The sequence below is a fragment of the Cryptomeria japonica genome, chromosome 11, assembly GCF_030272615.1.
Source record: "Cryptomeria japonica chromosome 11, Sugi_1.0, whole genome shotgun sequence".
In the NCBI taxonomy this organism is placed as follows: Eukaryota; Viridiplantae; Streptophyta; class Pinopsida; order Cupressales; family Cupressaceae; genus Cryptomeria; species Cryptomeria japonica.
This window is the reverse complement of record NC_081415.1, coordinates 235,771,535-235,794,725: the sequence shown is the minus strand read 5'-3', so window position 1 is coordinate 235,794,725 and position 23,191 is coordinate 235,771,535. Positions and strand designations below refer to the sequence as shown.

The 23,191-nt window shown below is 38.3% G+C and overlaps 1 protein-coding gene across 1 annotated transcript in view; it reads left to right on the top strand.

Moving 5' to 3' along the window:
• The window catches only part of LOC131063977 (eukaryotic translation initiation factor 3 subunit B), a 32,974-nt gene extending 16,000 nt beyond the window's left edge, over positions 1 to 16,974 (top strand). Inside the window, exons 2-11 of the mRNA XM_057997983.1 lie at positions 13,006 to 13,240; positions 13,574 to 13,720; positions 14,100 to 14,228; positions 14,339 to 14,467; positions 14,634 to 14,717; positions 14,875 to 14,999; positions 15,124 to 15,322; positions 15,497 to 16,029; positions 16,131 to 16,239; positions 16,341 to 16,974. Of these exons, the coding sequence (XP_057853966.1) occupies positions 13,006 to 13,240; positions 13,574 to 13,720; positions 14,100 to 14,228; positions 14,339 to 14,467; positions 14,634 to 14,717; positions 14,875 to 14,999; positions 15,124 to 15,322; positions 15,497 to 16,029; positions 16,131 to 16,239; positions 16,341 to 16,682 (2,032 nt within the window). The 3' untranslated portion in view covers positions 16,683 to 16,974. The remainder of the gene's footprint in view (positions 1 to 13,005; positions 13,241 to 13,573; positions 13,721 to 14,099; positions 14,229 to 14,338; positions 14,468 to 14,633; positions 14,718 to 14,874; positions 15,000 to 15,123; positions 15,323 to 15,496; positions 16,030 to 16,130; positions 16,240 to 16,340) is intronic.
• Positions 16,975 to 23,191: the final 6,217 nt, after the last annotated feature.

The window sequence follows — 23,191 nt, the reverse complement described above, 5'->3', positions numbered from 1 at the left end:
TTCTGACTAGTCGTGACTTTCTAATATGATTTATGAAGGAATATATATATCGGGTTTTGGTAAATTAGGGAGAGGATACGGAAAAGGAAGAAAGAGAATTGAATATTGCGGGAGTGAAACTAATCGCAGTTTTGATTCATCAGACAACAGGACAATCACCCCAGGTATGTCGCCATACTCAGAAATTATGCCAAATGGTTTTGAAAAAACGTTTGTAATTTGCACAGTAACTAGATCCCCGGGTGTAATATGCAACAGGTAGTTGGCATTATTCGGTTTCATGTGTTCTGATAACAGACCATAAACATCTATCAGTTAAACTCGTATAACACTGTAAATGCAATTATTTATATGTTTGACAGAGCTGTGTATCTATTTTTATTAAAATGACATATATGTATCTATGAGTACAAGCAATCCCAATCTGATAAGTTTAAATGGTTATAACAGAGATAAAACTGATGAGGAATAGGAAGTAACCATCTTCCCCACTACGTCTAACTCTATGGTATATTCAGATATTCATAAATAGGTTATTAATAAAGTCAAACCCCAAAATGGCTTAAGGGCACTCTCTAATGACTTCGTTTTCTCATCATCTGGTATAATGTATAAAATTATATATATTATATATATTGGGTAAAATGTACTGCTGGAATAATAACAAATTAGTTATATGTCTGAACCAAAACATACTGCATTATTTTGTGTCAATAACAATAAACAATAAAGATGAATCTATATTTAAATTCACTCAAAATTCCAAGAAAGTAGAGAGATTGGGAGAGGAGGATGATGTCTGTCTCAGTTGTTTACCTACTGATCCATGTAAGATCAGTAGGCCAGTAGGGCATATGACTGCTACTGGGCTTGAGACTGACAACCTTTAAGCCCCTCTACAGTCTGATACTACCCTGGCTTAATTAATTTAAAGGTGGGACAAGGAATGAATTGCGGGGATAAGTCCCACACCACTAATAGTAAGCCAAAGGGGCATCGTGACTGCCTTTGGATCCAGAGTGGGATGGATGGGCTAACCGGATCATTCCCTGTGCTACCAACTATGGTTATTAAAGACAAAAATGTTATAAACCATATAAATTACAATTGAATAAACCTTGTTTCCGCTGCATCTGTATAATCTGTAAAAAGTAATTTTTGTATGTTTTAATGTGATATTTCTTTTTATATGAGCAATGATTTCATTTCTGATTTATTTTTTCTATCTTTATCCCAGGCAGACATATTGATACTTACACCCAATTCAATTCAATTTGACTTCTGAATGAAGCCAACCAAGCTGCAACAATTCGATTGATCTTTCACAATCTCAAAGCTACTGAATTCTGAAGAATGCACGCTCTCCAAAACAGGTCCAAACCCTAGCCGCCATAGCCAAGTGCTTAGAAGAAAATGTCAAATGCTCAATATCAAGAATGAGGTTTAATTTCCATCTTGGCTGCCTAAATACCCAAAAGGTGTGATTTTTAGCAATTAGGGATTTAAAAATAATAACTTGCTTTTAGGGTTCCCAACTTAACCCTAAAAGCCACGTCTAGCTTAGGAGATAATAAATCTTCACTTAAATAAATTTAAGTGATGCACTTTATGATTTTATATTAATATTTCATTAAAATATTAACTGCCTGTGGAAGCACTAAAAAATTCATATCTCTCTCATTATTGCTCGGAAATTGAATCTGTCAGAAGCTAGGGTCACAATTCGCCATGCCAATGAAAATAGGACCATGTCTATTTTTAGCAATTTTTCCCAAAAAAATAGGAAATCCTCATAAAGTGTCAGAAACTGATGAAACAAAGACCAGAACTGAACTCAACACTGAACTAGAACAAATAGACAGACCACTCCTCAAGATACTGCATTACAGACCCCTTTATCCATACTCTGTTAGCCTACAAGGGTCCAAAAATAAGCTAACTCCTCAATCCCAAGTCTCTGACTAGGATGGGGACATTACAGTCCGCCCTCCCAAAATTTGCTTGTCCTCAAGCAAACTCAATGCTGGATGCTGTAAAATGCTATCACACTCCCAAGTAACATCCTCTATCGGCAAATCATTCCATTTAATAAAAAATTCCCTGATGACACTTCTTCGCAAATGACGCTCTCTGAACTCCAGAATGGCCTCAGGTACTAGCACTAATTTCCCCTCATCATCTAAGGGTGGTAGAACTGTAGAAGGAACTATTTGTTGTCCCAATGTCTTCTTAAGGCATGACACATGGAACACATTATGAACTTTACTAGTAGCCGGTAAATCTAACTCATAAGCCACCTGGCCAACTCGCTTGGAAATCCTGAAAGGACCATAGTAACGTGGCTTGAGTTTCTCTGAGCCCTTCTTTCTAAGAGAGGATTGTCTGTAGGGTTGTAGCATCAAATACACCATATCCCTGATCTCAAAAGATCGCTCAACCCTCCTTTGATCAGCATATTGCTTTTGCTGATTCTGAGCCTTCTGAATATTACATGAAGTGCTCTCATAATATCCCGGTTCTCCTGTAGCAGATTCCCAACACTTGGTACTCGGCAATCGCTCATCAATAAATCCAGAAAACTAGGAGCATCATATCCATACAAAGCTCTGAAAGGTGTCATCTGAATAGTCATGTGGTGAGTGGAATTATAACAATACTCGCACAAATGTAACCACTTCACCCAAGCCTTCTGCTGCCCTGAGATGTAGTTCTGCAGGTATCTGTCCACCCACTTGTTGACAATCTCTGTCTGTCCATCAGTTTGGGGGTGGTAACTGGTACTCAGAGTGAGCTCTGTCCCCCAAAGTCTGAATAACTCTTGCCAGAAGTGACCCATGAATTTGCTGTCCCTATCACTGACAATACTTCGAGGTAAACTGTGCAATCTAAATACCTCACGAAAGAAAAGATCAGCCACCTGACCAGCGGAATAAGTAGTCGCGATCGGAAAAAAATGTGCATACTTAGTCAACCGATCAACCACCACATATATGCCGTCTCTCCCTTGGGCTTTTGGCAAGCCCGTAATAAAGTCCATAGGCACGCATTCCCACTTCTTGTCAGGAATAGGAAGTGGCTGAACTAACCCTGCAGGGAAGTTGTGCTTCTGCTTTTTCTGCTGGCAAACAAAACACTCTCTGACGTATTGAAGAACGTCAAACTTGAGACCCTTCCAAGAGAATCTCTCTTGTACCTGCCTATAGGTCTTAAAGTACCTAGGATGCCCAGCCATAGGTGAATCATGGAAAGTCCTGAATACTATGCATTTCACCTCAGAACCTAGAACTAAAAATATCCTCTCTTTGTAAATGATGAGGTCATCCACAAGAGAGTACCTAATGTCCTGTACTGTTCCATCAATAATACTAGATGCCCATAGATTCTTGGCATACTTTGCTATAATCAAGTGTTTCCAATCTTCGTACACAGCTGCCATGGAGCTCAATTGGGGGCGGCGAGATAAAGCATCAACAACAACGTTCTGAGTCCCTTTGACATAGGAGATGTCAAAATCATAAGACTGTAACTTGCTGACCCACTTCTGTTGATGCTCATTTAGATCCCGCTGTCCAAGAAAATGCTTCAAACTATTGTGATCAGTTATGACACGAAACTTGCTGCCAACTAAATATTGCTTGAACTTGGCCATTGCATGCATGATGGCCAACATTTTCTTATCATAAATACTATAGCTCCTCTCCAGACCCTGAAGCTTCTTGCTCTCATAAGCTATAGGATGACGATCCTACATAATTACTGCACCAATACCCTCTCCACATGCGTCACAATGAAGCTCAAAAGGTTTGGTGAAATCGGGTAAAGCAAGAACTGGACATGTAGTCATCAATTGCTTGAACTTCTCAAAACACTCCTGTGCGAGAGGTGTCCAAGCAAATGCACCCTTCTTGGTCAAATCGGTGAGTGGTGCAGCATGCCGTGAAAAACCACTAACAAACCGACGGTAGAAGGCACATAAACCAACAAATCCCTTGAGTTGAGTCAGGGTCTCAGGAGTAATCCAATCAACAATGGCACGAACCTTATCAGGATCCATGCGAACTCCCTCTTTGCTGATTATGTGACTCAAATACAAAAGTTCTACCATTCCCAATGCACACTTGGACTCTTTGGCGTAGAAGGACTCCCTGTCAAGTATGCCTAAGACATTATCCAAGTGAACCAAGTGCTCCTCCCAAGTTCTACTGTAAACCAAAATGTCATCAAAGAAAACCAAAACAAATCTCCTCAACTGAGATTGGAAGACCCTGTTCATAACTTCATAGTGGACTGAAAGGTAGTTGGTGGGTTGGTCAACCCAAAAGCATAACCAAAAACTCATAGTGTCCACCATGACATCTAAATGCAGTCTTCTCAATATCCTGCTCCCTAACACTGATCTGATGATAACCTGTTCTTAAATCAATCTTGGAGAAGTAACAAGCTCCATGAATCTCATCTAACAACTCATCAATGCGAGGAATGGGATACCTGGTCTTTATAGTCTTTTTATTCAGCATACGGTAATCAATGCACATTCTGAGTGTACCATCTTTCTTCTTCATCAAAACAACTGATGAAGCGAAAGGAGATTTACTTGGCCTTATGTGTTCTGTTGCTAGAAGTTCTTTGATAGTTTTCTCAATTTCATCTTTCAACCGCTTGGGGTTCTAGTAAGGTGTAATCATAATGGGTTTGGTGCCCTCTTCAAGCTCAATAATGTGTTCTATGCCTCTATCAGGAGGCCTACCAGGAGGTATGTCACTAAACACCTTTGTATGCTCAACTCTAAGCTCCTGAATATCTGAATGATAAGGTTTTTTATGTTGCTCCTCATAAGTAGGCATGAGTTTACACCCTGCTGCCCAATCCACCATGTCATGCTTGACAAGTCTCTCCATTTTTTTAAGAGTGATTAATTTCAAGTTGTTGGCTTTGATAGCTTTAAGAACATGATTTGTCCCATCAACCTTGAATTTCATCTCCATATCTCTAAGGTTGAGTGTAAATTTACCTATGGCATGAAGCTACGTCATGCCAAGAACCACATCCGTATCACAAGTCAGCACGTTACCAACAACAACTTTCACCCTTATGCCTTCAAACTTTTGAGTTTGAATCCCACGTTTCTCCACCAACCGCGCATCTATGAAATTATGAGTTGCACCTGTATCAAGTAGAGAAATGACTCTTTGACCAGCCAAGAGTCCACGCAACCTAAAAGAACCTTCTCCTTGCATGCTAGACATATGAGCTTCCCGTAGATCGAATTCTCCTTCATTTTCAACCTTCTTTTCTGAATTTTCAGTCTTGGAGTCATTTTGATCAGCTTGCTGGTCTGTGTTATTAGTCATGATTTCTTCCTCTTCAAACCACTCCATATTCCTATTTTGACCCTTAGGCTTGAGGGGATAGTCATGGTTTTGATCATAAGGACCCTCACAATGAAAACATAGCCTCCTTCTACGCAAATCATTGAGTGTTTCCCTATCCAAAGGTGCTGTAAACTTCTTCCCTTGGTCCGCATTTTCTGATTTCTTTTGATCAAACTTGCTGTCATTAAATGATGAGGATAGTTTTGAGTTGTTAATGCTGCGTGCCTTCCTCATGGCTTCTTGCAAGGTAGGGGGATCAAAAGCCTTAATCCAACCTTTCATAGGCTCATAAAGACCTTCAACAAAAAGAATGACCAGTCTTCTCTCTGAAATGTTAGTTACCATAACTGAAAGCTTTTGAAATTCACTAATATAAGATTCCAAGCTGCCCATTTGTTTCAGCTGAGCTAAATCCCTAAAATATAACTCTGGATCTCTTTTATCAAAACGCTCAACCAATCTGTCAGTGAATTCTTGGTATGTAGTAATAAGGTCATGATGCAAAGTCACCATCCCATGGTGCCACCAATCATGGGCTACCCCATCCAAATGCAAAGCTGCAAACTTAATAGCATCTTCTTCTGACATAAGACGTAGATTCAGGAAGGTATCCAACTTGCTAATCCAAGCGTTGGCTGTAACTCTACCGTTGGCATCAAAAGTAGAAAGTATGAGCTTGTTGATTGCATATTTGAGATCATTAGTTTTGTTCCAAGGTTTCTTGTCATTCCAATTCCACTTCTTGTTGTGTTCCCTCTTTTGACTCATAAACCTGTCAAAGTTAAGATGTTCCTTAACTTTCGGTCGTAATGCACATCCCATTCATCATGAAGTGTAGTTACGTTAACTGTAAAGACCACCTCATCTTCCTCCTCAACCACGTCCTCTTCTTCAGGTTCATTTCTAACAAAGGTTGGGCATGTAGGCCTATCATAGGTGTGTGTGGGAGTCACTCTTGCCCTTGGGCGACCAACAACACTACCATTTTCCTCCTGGTTCTGATTATGCTCCCTTGGCACAGTGATCTGTTGTATGGTTGTAGTCAACTGCTGCAACACATTTGCCACTTGTCGCTGCCCTGTTACTAAACCCCTCATAATAACTCCGGCATCTTGGTCCTCATTGTTCACAACCTCTCTGCGTAGCTCATCATCATTCCTGTCCCCCATTATTTCCAAGGGTATTTCTTCAGTTTGATGAGGATCACCCTGTAAATCAGGTCTCCTGCGTGTGTAATACTTGTGAGGCCCAGTATGTTGTTGATGCATAAAAAAAATTCTAACCCTCCAGGAAGGCAGGATCAAAGCTCTGATACCACTGTGATAAACCATAGCTGGTTCAACTCTTCAACCTGCTGTAATTTGTAGATCTTCTTGTAATTTTTAATTATTAAGATGGTCTTTCAGAAATGGACAGAAGTTGCAGAAGAGGGTTTCTTTAATTTGCAACACATATTGAATAATACATGAATTTAATCAACCTGAAACAATGAATTGGAGAATTTAGAAGCATACCCGTAGGTCCTTAGCCAATTTATTGAAAAGAAAGAATAAATCAGCAACTTACAAAGTTCTGATTTTTATTCTGGAACAATTCAGATCTGCTCTTATTTAAATACTAAGACACCCAAATAGTGGAAGATGGTGCCAATAAATGAGCAAGTTGTGTGTTTGGGAAAAGAAGCCTCCAAACCACAGAAGAATCAACAACAAAACAGTAAATAGGAAAACCCTACAACAAATCTGCCTTGTAAAAAGCCAAATCTGCCCCAATTCAATTCAATTTGACTTTTGAACAGAGAAACGAGACTCGCCCGAAATCGCCCAAACTCGGTGAGTCCGAGTCCGAATCAGGCCAAACGAGTCCCAGGGGCTCGGACTTGGACTCGGCCGAGTCTGGAGAGTAAACTCGCCAGACTCGCCGAGTTGGCGATTTTGGCTCAAAATCGCCAGAATCGGCGAGTCCTGAGCCCCAGACTCGGCTACTGGCTGGGTTAACAAAATGACAAAAAAAATAACATTTTAAAAAGTAATAAGTTTTTTTGGAAGGGTGAAATTTGACATTTTGGTCTCTCCGTCAGGATTATTTTATGGAATATAACATTTAAGTATAAGTGACATTTCCTTTCTTATACTTTAAGTTATATTCCATATATACTGTCAGGATGTTTGAGAGTGGTTTCGGGCCTCCAGGAGTTATATTGCAAAATCTAGTTTTTGGAGGATTCTTCAGTTTTCCAGACTTAGTCAAATTTCAGGATCAAGACATTCCAGACTTAGCCAAATTTCAGGGCATTTGAAGATCAGGATGACATTCCAGACTTTATCACTCACCAACTTGACCTAGCTTGGACCTTCAAGAATGATACTCACTCACCAAGCAAGACCCAATTAGCAACAAGAGCAAAACCAGGCCCTAAGGAAGACTCTCAAAGAAACCCTAATTCAGACTTGTAATAAGTTTTTTTGGCCTCGCGGGGCGCTGCCCCTTGACCCCACCTTGGGGGTGCTGCCCCCAAACCCCCGTCGAAAAATATGGGGGAAACTGCGTCGATAGAAGTAGAGAAAATTTAACCTCCGAGTCTGACATTGATTGGATCGACCAGGTAGATATAGAGGTTGAGACTGTAGCCATGGTAGAGGAGGAGCGGAGAGCACGAGCACAGACAGGAGATTCAGAGGCAGATAGTGACACGGATGTTCCTGATGTTGGTGAGCATGGCATGGTGTCACGGGGAGCGGCTATGGCAGTCGAATCATCCAGGACCTACCTTAGACGCCTTCGCAGGGGGCTGGGGCCGGAGGGTGCAGGCTCCTCTGAGCCATAGAGTTGTAGTTGTATTTACCTTTGGTATTTGTATGAAACATTTGATGATGATCATATGATGACATGGATTTTTTATTCCATGAGTTTTGTAATATTGTATACATTTGACAATATTTATATATCTATGTTTGTTATTTTCTTCAGCTACAATTTGCGTTTATGCTTATGTGATTGATGTATACTTGTGTATGTAATCAAATGAGCCAAGTTTGATGATGTTATTGTGTCTTTAAGGTGTATTCAATAAAGGGTGTCTGAAACAAGTTTTAAATATTTAAAAATCTCTAAATTTCTTGAGTTTTTCACTATCCCGAGTCCAGCCGAGTCTGGAGCCGAGTCTGACGCCGAGTCCCGAGTCCGAGTCCGAGTTGGCCTTGCCGAGTCCGAGCCGAGTCCGAGTCCCGTTTCTTTGCTTTTGAATGAAGCCAACCAAGCTGCAACAATTCGATTGATCTTTCACAATGTCAAAGCTACTGAATTCTGAAGAATGCATGCTCTCCAAAACAGGTCCAAACCCTAGCCGCCATAGCCAAGTCCTCAAAAGAAAATGTCAAATGCTCAATATCAAGAATGAGGTTTAATTTCCATCTTGGCTGCCTAAATACCCAAAAGGTGCGATTTTTGGCAATTAGGGATTTAAAAATAATAACTTGCTTTTAGGGTTCCCAACTTAACCCTAAAAGCCACGCCTAGCTTAGGAGATAATAAATCTTCACTTAAATAAATTAAGTGATGCACTTTATGATTTTATATTAATATTTCATTAAAATATTAATTGCCTGTGGAACCACTAAAAAATTCATATCTCATTATTGCTCGGAAACTAAATCTGTCAGAAGCTAGGGTCACAATTCGCCATGCCAATGAAAATAGGACCATGTCTATTTTTAGCAATTTTTCCCTAAAAAATAGGAAATCCTCATAAAGTGTCAGAAACTGATGAAACGAAGACTAGAATTGAACTCAACACTGAACTAGAACAAATAGACAGACCACTCCTCAAGATACTGCATTACAGACCCCTTTATCCATATTATGTTAGCCTACAAGGGTCCAAAGCTAACTCCTCAATCCCAAGTCCCTGACTAGGATGGGGACATTACAATGTTAAATTGTTAATGTTACATTCAAATGTTCAATGTTTAGTAGTTTCTTAGTTTTATTAGTTTGCCAAAGTTTAGTTTGTAATCCTTGTACATATTTTTCTATCTAATTTTTCAGGTACTATATGTATTTCAGTGCCTTCCTCCGCCATCCCCATCCTTAGGCCTTTGGTCCTGTCTTTGAAACACACTCCACTCCCATGTCCCCTCATTAGGAAACTCCATGAAACTATAAACCTTACCAATGTGGGTAGGTGAAATCTGACATTTATTTTGCAAAAAATTGCAATTAAACACAATTTTTTTTGGGCATAAACTGTTGAAAATTGGTTAAATGCAGTAGTAAAAAATTATTTAAAAGAATTTGTTTTTTAAGTGGAAAAAATTAATGATATTGCCCTTTTGTGATTAATTGGGATTTTGGCAAGTTATTCTCAGTTTCTGCTTCTATGGTAGGGAATGCCTTTTTACAGCAAGTATGTGAAATTGGATCTCTGTTATGAGTGTCCTCCACTACCAATACACGCCAACCCTATAGACACATTGTGACCATTGTTAAACACTGGGAAGTAATTTTTGGTTTTGATTGGTAAAATTTGTCAGGGAATGGGACCTGTGCCCCATTGTTAGCGTCATCGTGACCATCCTGAAGCCAGAAAACATTAGCATCTTTAAGACAACCGGTCCCTCTCACCATTCAAAAAAGAAGAGAGAAAGTGATACTCGTTGCTTATAGTTGTATACATAATTGTGAATAATAATTTTTAATGTATGCCAAACTCTATTTTCATAGGCTAGATTGTCTATGCCAATCAGAAATGCCTATATCATAGTATGTTGTTGTAACCAAGCTACTGTTGATGGCATCGTGTATTCATCTTTCATGAAATCTGAATTCTGACCCAAAGTTAGAAGGAAGGAACAAATTTCTTCCTACCTGCCATTATCTGGACCAAACAGGATTAAGTTAGACTTGAAAAGTAATTCCTGTATACAGCGCAGTGGCCTGGGTATAGGGGCTGTAAATGCAACGAAGGACCAAACTTCTTCCTGTCTGCCATTATCAGGACCAAACAAGATTCAGACAGACTTGAAAAATAATTCCTGTATACACAGCAAGTGGTCTGAGTGTAGGTGCTGTAGATTCAATGAGTGTGTAATTTGAGACCATCCACAGGCTGCACACAGGTTTGGATAGGTGAAGCCGTGAAGCAGTACATTCAGTTGGAGACAATTTCAAGCTTTTGAGAATAAAAGCTTTGAAATTTGAGACTGATCAAACTTTTTCTGACATTTTTTTGTAGAAGAAAAATGAACCTGAACAACTGTCAAACCAACATAAAGGTGCGTGCAGCCCCCACCCCAACATGATTAGCATTATGAATAATAATCAATCCATTTCCAGTAATATTTTGAAAGCCACCAACAAACTCAGAGGATAAAGTTGGATTGCATTGATTTTAGAAATAAAAACGTCATACAGGTAAAAATCCACGACATTGCTTTAAGAGAGTATACATTCCCACCGAAGACACTCATTTCATTTTCTCCATATCTCCATGGTGTGAGTTGGGGCAGAATAACATCTAATTAGCTTTTCCATCATATTCATTAGCTGCAATTAGGGTAAACCAGGGAGATAGGGAGGTGAAGGGCCAATATCCATATTCTGTATACTTGCTAGCATTTAGTTCCTCATTTATTGCAATGTCTGTAACCTCCTTAGGAATATTAGAGTTATACACAATGAGTGTAGAGCTCATGATATTAAAGAGTCCAACACCTGTATTGGATATAGGCTGTATGCTACTTGGCTGCATTCCTGGTGTATATGAGCGAACACATCTGCCTCAAAGCATCCAATAAAATCCTTTGTCCTGAAGAAACTTCCTTGTTAGCCAAATAGCACATGGTCATTTGTTCATTCTATTTTTAATGATCTTTGAATTGCTTGCAGTTAGGTGCTTTGTCATGTGTCATTTGTTGGCTTTTTGAAGACCTCTATGAAGTTCCTTTGTTGCTTCAGCTACATCATTAGTTTTTTGCTCATATTAATCTGCAAAAGCCACTAGGATCTGCTCAAAGTTATCTTTGATTACCCCTCCCTCTGCTTGTTCTAGATTTTCTATTGGTGTCCGATCAGGATCCAATTTTTATGCAGTGGGTCCCAACTCACCATTGCCCCAATTTGATTTCACAGAGACTGTTATTTGGGAGGGGCCATATGACCTCGTTTTAAGTGTTCTTAATCAGTTCACCCGGAATAGTTTTTTGCTTTTCAAATCCATATTGGCAAAGGATCTGGAATTCCAATCAGGATTGTTTTGATGTCCCTTCATTTGAGGGGAGGTCCAAACCGGCTGAAATGTACTGAACCATCAACATACATGATGGGCAAAGGAGTGAAGGATAAGCAAATGATGATTGTTTCCTCTTGATTTTTGTCAAATTAAAGATCTCTACAGGGCCCTTGAAAGCATCTTTAAGTCATTTGATCTTGAGCCTGAATTTTGTCTTTCGCTGGTAGCCAAAAGAATTCAGATGCCATCGGGGTTGTGTTCTGCAGGTCTCTGATATTTTTTGGAGCACAATCAATCATAGCCATCCTTCATTGTTTAACCATTTGATTTAGTCCTGTTCCAAATCATAGATCCAAGTAATTTCATATCTTTGTAAGTTTTCTCACCACAGCTTGAAGGAGGGGGGCGGGATATGATATTGAATGTTTCTAGGTAGGCATCACTTTTCTTACCAGGACTAATTTGATGATCTCAAATCTACATTATAATTTGCTCCGTATGCAAGAGTCTAAAGCATCAATAAGATTGAATGGAGATGGAAGAAGCCACAAATCATTGCAGGATCGGGACAAATTTGCCTAATTGATGCACCATAGCATATCAGGCTTACCTACCTTAACTTTAAGGGACTACCTAGGGCTTCTGCTGTTATGATGAAGATGTATGGGGAGATGGGATAGCCTTGCCTCAAGCCTTGGAAGCTTCACAAAGTAGTACCAAAAGAATGGGGGCAGTGTAACAAATTTGGACCCAATGACACCAACGGTTACTGAATTTAGATTTTCTTAATGCTTTATTAATGTCTAACTTAATGATCATTCTTAGTTTTCCCCGTCTTTCATCTTGACGCAAGACCTGGTGCATGATTAGGATGACTTGAAGTGCTAGTTTTCCCAGGGTGAAACTGTCCCCCTCTTCTGAAATGAGATTAGGTATTAGTTTTTTCAGATTTTGAGATGATTGGCAATGATTTTTGAGGTGATCATATAAAACATGTTGCCTGGTTGTCTTGTTGTTTGTTTGTAATGGGATATAGAAAAGTGCCGTTAATTTCCTTCAAGTTTATCTTATTCTGCCTGGATTCATCTCCTTCCTTCCTTATGTTCTTGCCATTAATTAATCAATATCTTTAGAAGAAACCTATTTCTTTCCTTAGTAGGCTGTGACCTGCAAAATAATTTCTATAATTTACCTATTTATTCAGTTAATGCTGTCTAAGATGTGCATAAGATTTCAGATACTTTTTCCTCATTTGGATAGGATGGTGGTGCAGGCCACAGCTGGAATAGAACCTTGACAGATTGTTTGAAATGGCTATGGCCGCACTAGAGAACTATTGCTCTCTTGTAAATATAGAGTGCTCTCCCTATTTGCTAATGTTCTTTTTATTTCTCTTATTTGCAGTGATGCTGAAGAGGAAGAAGAAGACTCGTTGGAGTTTGAGACGGGGTTTGGTAATGTCGTTGTTGTTGACAACCTTCCTGTTGTGCCTCCTGAGAAGTTTGAAAAACTTGAAGGTGTTGTTCGTAAGATTTTTGGTCAGATTGGAACAATCAGGGACAGCGGTCTGTGGATGCCAGTTGATCCTGAGACACAGAAGACTAAAGGTTATTGTTTTATAGAGTACAACACTCCTCAGGTATGGTTTATAGACCTCCATATTGGTATGAATGCTTGGTATTGCTTCAGTTTTCAAAAAGACTGGATAGATATTAAGTAATATATTAAAGTGAAAATTTACAATAATTTTTGAGTGTTTGTTTTTATTTGCAGATAACATTTTGTTCTTGACTTACAGATTGCAACCTTCTACCTAGATTTTAAAATGTTATATATCCTAGATGAAATATTTTATTTTGGAATATTTTATTTTTATTTTACGCAAGAAGATGGTGTTTGATGCTTTCAATTTTCCTTCCTGTGTAATGGTTGTACCTAATATTTTACCATTTTTGCTTTTTGATTGGTACAGGAGGCACAAACAGCAAAAGACCAAACAAATGGATATAAGCTCGACAAAGCACACATTTTTGCTGTTAACATGTTTGATGACTTCGACAAATACATGAAAGTATCAGACGAGTGGATTCCTCCTGAAACGAAGACATATTCTCCCATTGTATGTTTTCTGTTTTGTTCTTTGTTTTTATAAGGCAAAGTTGGTGTGTTTGGATTCTTCATGGTTCAAAATATATTTTGAAGTCCTAGAAAAGTTATATCTGAAGATACACTTTAACGAATCATTATATATTACTATTCATGCCACGCAAGTCCATCTTTAGTTCTGTTTTCTATTGGCAACATTATAGCTTATTTTAAATTATTCAATTCACACAAGAATTAACTGGAATGTTCATTTAATAAATAATTATATCTTGAGAACTTATTGACTTTTTCTTGTTGTAAGTGAACCATCTGCTAAAGAGTTTTAGTGGTGGTAAATGCTCTTCTTAGCAATCTTGGTTTGCATTAATCAATTGAAGTATATTATGTTGCAGGAAAATTTATACCAGTGGCTTACGGATGAAAAAGGACGCGACCAATTTGTTATTCGTGCTCAGTCAGACACTGAAGTTTATTGGAATGATGCTAGGCTATCTAAGCCTGAATTAGTGTACCGCCGTGCAGTTAAGTAGATCACGACCCAAGCTGCATAAATTTTTGTCTAGTGAAGGGTGACACAATTGCTGCTTTTTATTTTCCAGTCTACTGAAGGTTAGGGCGTATTCTTTTGCAGCATTGGACTGAAAGCTTCGTTCAGTGGTCACCACTTGGAACATACTTGGCAACTCTTCACAGGCAGGGAGCAGCTGTTTGGGGAGGTGATACTACATTTACCAGATTGATGCGTTTCGCACATACACAGGTTTTTTCTGTGCAGAGTTTACTTTGGTGGCTGTGAAGCATTAGAATTGAGAATTATTTCTTTGTTGTGCTGTCGAGAATCTTTTATATCCAATCAATATTTAATAGAAATCATTCTTTTGTCAAACGTAGGATGAAATATAACTTCTCCTATGTTTTTTTTATAGGTTAGATTGATTGATATATCACCAGGGGAGAAATTCCTGGTAACTTATAGCAGCCATGAGCCTAGTAACCCAAGAGACACACAGGTATTTTAGCAGTGGAGATACCATACAAATGAATATTCCAGAAAAATACCGTCTTATTGCAAATATGGTTGGGATATCAAGTACTGGTCATTTTAATTTTTTTTTTTTCCAAAGGTCTTTTAAATTTTCTCTAACACTAGAATGCCTCTTGTTCAAGAGGGTTACTCTAAACATCTTTGATATGAGAACTGGCATCGTTGTGAGAGAATTTAAAGGAAGTGCTGATGATTTTGCAACTGGTGGAACTGGAGGAGTTGCTGGTGTGTCTTGGCCTGTATTCAGGTAATTCTTTGCAATTTGAATTTGCTAGTGTTAGTATATTAAATTTTACCTGAGTATTGCTATTGCCTGTATCTCTGACTTAATAGCGACTATTTCTCATTCACTGCAAATCAAATCTGACCAGATGGGCAGGTGGCAGGGATGATAAATATTTTGCCAGGATTGGAAAAAATGCCATCAGCGTCTATGAAACAGATACAATGGGTCTCCTTGACAAGAAATTGCTCAAGGTTGACAATGTAATGGATTTCAGTTGGTCTCCAACAGATCCAATACTATCACTGTTTGTGCCAGAGGCAGGTGGTGGGAATCAACCTGCAAGAGTGAGCTTTCTAATATTGTTAATTTGAAAAATACTTCACATCAATTAGTTTATAATCAAATTGTATACTTTTGGCTAAAAGTTCTATAAGAATATTGAGAAAGCAATGCAAATTACTATTGTCTATAGGGTCCAGCATTAGGTAGTTTTCTGAAGTAAGTCTTATTTCTCTCAGGTTAGTCTTGTGCAAATACCTGGAAGGGAAGAACTGAGGCAGAAAAACCTCTTTAGTGTGAGTGACTGTAAGATGTACTGGCAGAGCAATGGAGACTACCTTGCTGTAAGGGTAGATCGATATACCAAAACAAAGAAGAGTACCTACACTGGCTTTGAGCTTTTCCGCATCAAGGAAAGAGATATTCCCATAGAAGTGTTAGAATTAGAAAACAAGAATGACAGAATTGTTGCATTTGCTTGGGAGCCCAAAGGGCACAGGTTTGCAATTATTCATGGAGATGGGAGTAAACCAGATGTCAGTTTCTATTCAATGAAGAGTCCTAATAATACTGGTCGGGTTTCAAAACTCACCACAATAAAAGGAAGATCAGCAAATGCACTTTTCTGGTCTCCTATTGGGCACTTCATTATTTTGGCAGGGCTGAAAACTCACAATGGCCAGCTTGAATTTTACAATGTGGATGAACTTGAGACAATGGCAACTGGCGAGCATTTCATGGCAACTGATATTGAGTGGGATCCTACTGGAAGGTAAATTCTCTTATTTCCAATGTCACATAAACTATATATTATTCCTGTATTTTGCTGCTTTGTGCTTCTCTGATAGCTGCTGATACACTGTCTATTTACAGGTTTGTTGCCACATATGTCACTACTGTACATGAAATGGAAAATGGCTTCAACATATGGTCATTCAACGGAAAGCTATTATACCGTGTTTCTAGGGATCATTTTTACCAGGTGAGAACCCAAACACATGTTGTAAGCCATGCTGCACTAGTTAAAAGTAGAAGTTTTATAGCTCTGTATTTATATATATATGCCTTTACTGTAATCCACAGCTGCTATGGCGTCCAAGGCCACCCTCTCTATTGAGTCCAGAGAAAGAAGAGGAGATTGCCAAGAATTTGAAGAAGTATAGCAAGAAATATGAGGCTGAGGATCAGGATGTTTCATTATTATTAAGTGAACAAGACAGGGAGAAACGAAAGAAGTTGCAGGAGGAATGGCAGGGCTGGGTCAGTGAATGGAAACGTCTACGTGAAGAAGAGAGATTCCTTCGACAAGCATTGCGTGATGGAGAGCCCAGTGATGAAGAAGAAGAATACGAGGCCGAAGAAGTGGAGGCTGAGGAGGTATTAGATGTTACAGAAGAGATTGCTTCGTATGGTTTAGAGGACTAAAGTACTATAATAGGTTGCTGATTTCAACACCATTCAAGAAAAGTATACAATTGTGCATTTTTGCAGGCAGATGTCTCAGATTGTGTGGTAGTTTTTCTTATTTTGTAGGCACATTTTTTATGGCAGAGATGCTTCGAAATTTTGTATAGTTTTGTAAAATACCCAAATTCAGCATGAAAAAACTGCTGTAGAAAATCTTTTGTTCGTTTGTTGAATTGTATATCCCTAGAGGTGGGTGCACTGTCACATTTTATTATACTTTAATTAAGAAAAACACAGATTTTTTTTTTTATCAAGAAAGACGCATACAAGAACTGTCAGGTTATTAGATGCTGCTGGCGGGAGTTTGTATGCTTCGATTATATATTTGTTTCACTGAAAGCTTCTAGTGATTTCACGTGCCTTCTGCTTTGATTTTAACTTCATCCTTGATGAAGATGTTGTGGGTGAAATCCTGCATTGTTTGGAAGACAGTCTCCTCACTCTTGCTGGGATGAAAGCCAACTCTTTGCCGTTGCCCCATGATCAACACCTCTATTACCTGCACAAAACTCACTGCCACAGTAATCTCTATTGCTGCGCTCACTAACACCATCACCGTCTTCATTACATTCTGCTTCACTGACCTCTAACTTATTCCCCTTCATCCCTAGGTTGTGGGCCTCAGATGATGGCACTGCCTTTGTGCATTCGGTCATTACATTGGAGATAGCTACTATAATAATTACCATTGGTTAGTGTGGCATCAGGGAAGAGAAAAATGGTTGTGGAGTGGGACTGGGTATGGGCACCATCTATTTAAATGTATCTTGGGCGGTAGGAGTTTGGGGATATCCACCAACACTATGCTATCTACAAATGAAGCTTTAAGGCTTAAAGTAGAAAGATACCAGATCCCATGAGGATGTTAAAGAGGCTGAGTGGCAAAAGAAATTTAAACCAAGCCTGCTAAGAATTGGATCAAATTAGATATTCCTACTACTATGGGAAAAAGTGTATACTTGGAAAATTTAAGTGTACATTTTCTTAATGTCAGTCATTAATTTATTGCAAATATGATGGTCAAGATCTATTTGATGGTAGTCTTTGAAGAGCACACACTAATACTGAGAGAGAGCGGGGGTGGGTGGGTAGGGCGGTTAACACTTATTTCAAATCTGCAAGTATAACTTCAAAATCATCAAGTAAATAACAAAACACAGTCATTATGTGGAAAACTCTTAAGGGCAAAAATCACAGCAAAATATTTTTATTATCTTTTTACAAACTATTGGCAACAACCCACATAAGACACCAATATTACAAACGTGAGCTCCAAGTTCCAACTCACTAGAAGCACCAGTGCCAACTCACTAGAAGCACCAACTCCCACTGAGCACCAACTCAAACTCTGCTTGAAAAAACTTCTCTGTACTTTGTTCAATCTTCATAAATCTCGTTGCTACTCTCCTCAAAACTGCATTTCTCTTTTTTAATAATACTCACAAAAAATCTATCCTTTTAAAAAAAATTCATATCATTAAAACTCGTAAAGAATAAAACCTACTAAAAATGACGTTGCTGTTTGAATTTCCAAAATGGAAGATTCTAAAATATCTGGGATTCCCAAATCTGATCATGAAGCATAATCAAATCTGCTTTTAAATCTGCATTAAATCTTTCTTTTTATTTCTTGTTATATCTTTTTTTTTATGTCACATCAATTTTTTTTTGACGTGAATCAGATTTGGTTTAGATCGTATCATATCCTCAAATATTCTTTTTTTGTTTCTTTCCTTGGTAGCTGATCAATTTTTTTTCCACATAAATCAGATTTGGTTTTATCCTATCATATCCTCGAATATTCTTTTTTTGTTTCTTTCCTTGGTAGCTGTAGAAACTGATTTTATTTTATCTAAATCTTTTCCACCTTGGCGCTCATGATGAAACTTATCTGATTTGATTCTCATAAAAATCTTTCCATTCAAGGCAGGTAACTCTGATTTTTTATCTTAACTTTTGTTCTGCTTTCTTTAGTTGCTTTAACTATGTTGCCGTCTTCTTTTACATGCTAACTTTCCTTATATCCAACACAGACAGATCTTCTTCTTCTGTACCTAGGGGTTGCTGTCTTCTTTTACATGTAAACTTTCCTTTTATCTAACACAGGCAAATTCTCTCTTATACAACAACATATTCTTTCTAACAGCAGGATCTTATATCTTTTTGCATGCATTGAGCTTTGACATCAATGACAATTATGTAACAGTCTTTATGATCTATCATTGATCTATGTTTTTAAAATAGCACCTATCATTAAATAAATGTCAGCTGACAAAATTAAGAGTTGGATCAGTAAATTAAAATGTTATTTTGAAAAACCAAATGAAATAAATGAAATTGAAGTCAATTATGTTTGGAAGTTTGTTATGTCTGTGATGAGTGGGAGCCTCGTTTCAATTATGCACATCTATCCTATATAATAGATGTAACTTGTAAAGTATTTGGTTTATGATAATTAATTTTGAGAATTTATTGATCCGTCCAAAGTAGAAATTTCCATGACAATGTTTCGTTCACATTTATCTACAACATATGAACAATATAGAATAGCTTCAGAATTGTAGTATCTAACAAAGTGCATTAGGGCATGAAATATATAAGATTTTTAATATATGAGATATGACCTTTATCCCATTCACTTTTCAAGAATAGTGCATTTTTGAGATGAACACCGGAGCATTGAAAGCCGATTTGTAATTCAGAAACACATTATATTTTAAAGCAAGCATACAAAGTGTAAGAATGCATTTAAAATTTAAATGAATCGATTTCCATGTGTATCGTATATTACTAATTCCTTTTTGTTAAGACATACTATTTATGCCTAAAATATATTTGAATACGTATATTACTAATGCCCCCATGGGATGGTATTGGAAAAGTTTCAAGGGGCTTCCCCTCCCCACACAGGAAGTTGACCAACTCAAAGGTATATTAAAAAACAGGCAATGGCAATTGGTCTTCAGAAATGGCCACGACTCCTTTATTTGGACTTTTTCCAGTTCAGGCCAATATATAGCGAAGGAGGGATACAATCTTCTCACTAGCCAAATGGAACAGTATGAAAAATTCAAGAAAATGGGTTTTGAAGGTCCCTCAAGATGTGTTATATGTAAGGCTCACGAGGAGACAATAGACCATTTCCTTCTCAATTGCCCTTTCTTGGCCAGGTGTTGGAGGTGGCTCAGCTCTAAGCTAGGATGGATTACTGCCCTTCCAAATGATATTGTTTCAATCTTTCAAGGATGGCCAGTTAGACCCAAGGATAGTACTCTAAGCTCTTTATGGGAAGTCAACCCTTCCAGTTTAATTTGGGAGATATGGAAAGAGTGCAACATAAGAATTTTTGATAATAACGCTGGAAAAGTTGAATCAGTCATTAATTCTGTTGAAAGTTCCATTGTAGAGTGTCAATTGTAGACTGGCTTTATTCTCTAACCTTAACAGGGGATTTACTGATTGGGATGGTAGGACTTGACTTGATGGAATGGGATCAAAATTCCTCCTTGTACAGGCAAAAACAAGGTTGAGGATAGAAGCAATGCAGCTTGGTTCCCACCTAGAGCTGGCTGGTTAAAGCTCAACTTCGATGGTGCTTCGAGAGGTAACCCGGGCCCCTTTGGAATTGGATGTGCTATCAGGGATCATGAGGGTTCGTTCATAGGCAAGATAGCCCTCCCAATTCCTCCAGACACAAATAATGTAGTAGAGTTTAAAGTTGTTTTGATTGGTCTCACTCAGTTCTCTAGGAGAGGTGTCAAGAATATTGAAATTGAAGGGGATTCTTTACTGGTGATCAATGCAGTTAGATTGGGGAAAATTCCTAATTGGCGTCTTCAAGCAATTCTGGATAAGATTCTATAGCTTCTAAATGCTTTTGAATTTTTTTTCGTGCATACACATACAAAGAGAAGCGAATTCAGAGGCAGATTTGCTCTCAAAATCTGCAGTAGCAGGCGATTCTTTAAGTTGGTGGGCGCATGGCTTTGACATGGGACAAATGGCCTAATCAAATTACTTCCTGCATTCCACTCAATCCTGGTTTAATTCACCAACCTGACCTGTTGAGGCCCTATGCCTGTTGTGCCTCGGTGCGCTTTTAATCCAGTTTTGCTCTTTTTGCTATACTTTTGGCTGGCGGCTTCTTTCTCTCAACTGGACATTTGTGTTAAATTTTATGGCTTCTTTGGTTTACCTAGTATCTGTTGTGGCATTTTCCTATCCGTTTTGCCTCCTATCTTTTCATGCCTTCATTTCTGGTCCTTTCCTTGTTTTTCGCTTTTACTCTCCTTCCTCTAGATTCGTGCCATCCTTGGTGCTCTATCTTTAGCGGTTTCTTTTCAAATTTCTAGTATTTTTGCTCTATTTGTTAGAGATTTGATCTCTCCCTCCTTCCATGGCTTTAAACTAGGGCCCCTTTTAGTGGGCTTTTCTACCTAATTAGCAAGTGGTACTTAATGTCTACTTTGGAGATCTCTTGGTTCAAATTATAATTGGCAGGCGAGCGCTCCTCTCTAATGGTTAGTGCATTTAAGGCTTCCTAACCATATCAGCTAACAAGGTGTGCGTGGTAGGCTTCAAATCTTCCACCTTTTCACGACAACTAAAACAAGTGGTGCAATATTCCCTTTGTCAGGGAATGTATCTCAGTTTGAGATTGCTTGAGCGACCTAAGACTCTCGACATTAAATCCCCTCGCTACTTGGTTGGAGTGTCTTTTCAATTAATTCTTTTATGATGGGTGTTATATCGAGCACAATTGAAGCTTTCCTTGCAAGTTTATTTTCTTTGCTTCTCTTCATATCTAATCTTCCATTCGAAGTTTCTGGTCTCTTTGACAACAAACAAATTTTTCCTTCTTCTCTGCTCGAAATGGCCTCATCATCAATGGAGATGATCGTTTTCAAGCTTCATACTGACCCGGTTTTTTGTTTTGGTGTAGACACCCCAATCTCTCTTTCAAGTCCCATCCGCCAATGCAGTTTCAAAGAAATCTCCGACCTCAAGCTCAAGAGATTTTTTCGCACTGTCAACTCTCATCATTTTGGCTACGAAGATGATATTAGAGCAAGGCCATCTCGACATGTCTGAATATTACAGGGACAACACATAGATATCCTCGAGGTTTGTGGCCTCGGTTCTAGATGCAGGGTTTTCAAAGGCAGTCACCTCCACCCTTGCGGAGAAATTGTTTGAGCCATAGCTCTTGGGTGGGTTAGATAAGGTACTATATTATGCACTGTCAGGCTCTATTGTTCCTAGGCCTTCCGATGTCTTTGCAAAACACAAATATGGGGAATCGATCAACTTCTTTCCCCTAATTCTGGACCTTAAGGAAGGGGCATTGAGAAAACATAGACAACATGTAAGGGAAGCAATTGAGTTCCTTAGGTGGAGAGTTCTTGACCACCAGCTAGAGAATATCATGAGGGAACAACTGTTTAAGGAATGCGTGGATAGCAATGGTTTCATTCCTCCCCTGGAGCCAAATGATCTGGTAATCTTGCCTAGTCAACCTCAACCAGATATCCACCTTGTTTTAGAGAGTGGATGAAGTGGAAGTCCAATTCATGGCAGGGGCCGAGTAGGTACTCGTGGACGTCGCAGGGGTGGTGGCCGTCTTCAGGGTAGGGGTTGTGGCAGGGGTCGAGGCCATGGAGTGGTTTCAAGCTCAACTTCAAGTTCTACTAGCTCTCCCTCTTCTTCTGCATAGCATATGGGAGAATTTGCGAAATTATGTTAGTTTATGTTAATATTTTTCTTTTAAGTTGCTATTACTCTGCAGAACGATATACATTCTTTGAAATTTAAAAAATGCGCTCTCTGGTAAAGGGTTGATTCCAGTCTGGCCACTTTACTTTTTTGTTAATATGGACACATTCGATTACTTGCCTCTGTAAATAATTTATTAAGCTATAAAATTTTGGCTCTGCCATTTAATGATAAAAAAAGAAACAATTAGAGCATAAAATTTCTATCCTCTACCATGCCATTTTCCATTTGATTATTTTTTGAGTTGAAATAATATTTGATTATTAAGTGGCCAAACAATTTTTTAATCAAAGTTTTAATGTTATTAAAATATTGAAAACAAATAAGGAAGGTATTCGGTATGGTACCTTGCGTTTTTTTGTTTGTTGATAGAATAAAGATTCAAATTTTATTTATCATGGAAAAAATAAAAAACAATTTAACTTTATTGTAAATGTAATAAATTTATTGTTTGTAACTTATTCTTGCAATATAATAGTAAACCTCCTAAACATCAAAGGTATAACTAATTATGTTTCCTTGTTAAGATTATTTTTGATTTATTCCTTGTGATTTCCTTTTGAATCTTACATGTCATCTCATTACTGATTAATTCATGGTGGCTAGTGGAAATATTTATTCAACTACTTGTTAAACTTATGCAATGATTGGTTATGCACATCATCTCTCCTTGAAAGTTTATAGCAATGAATAGA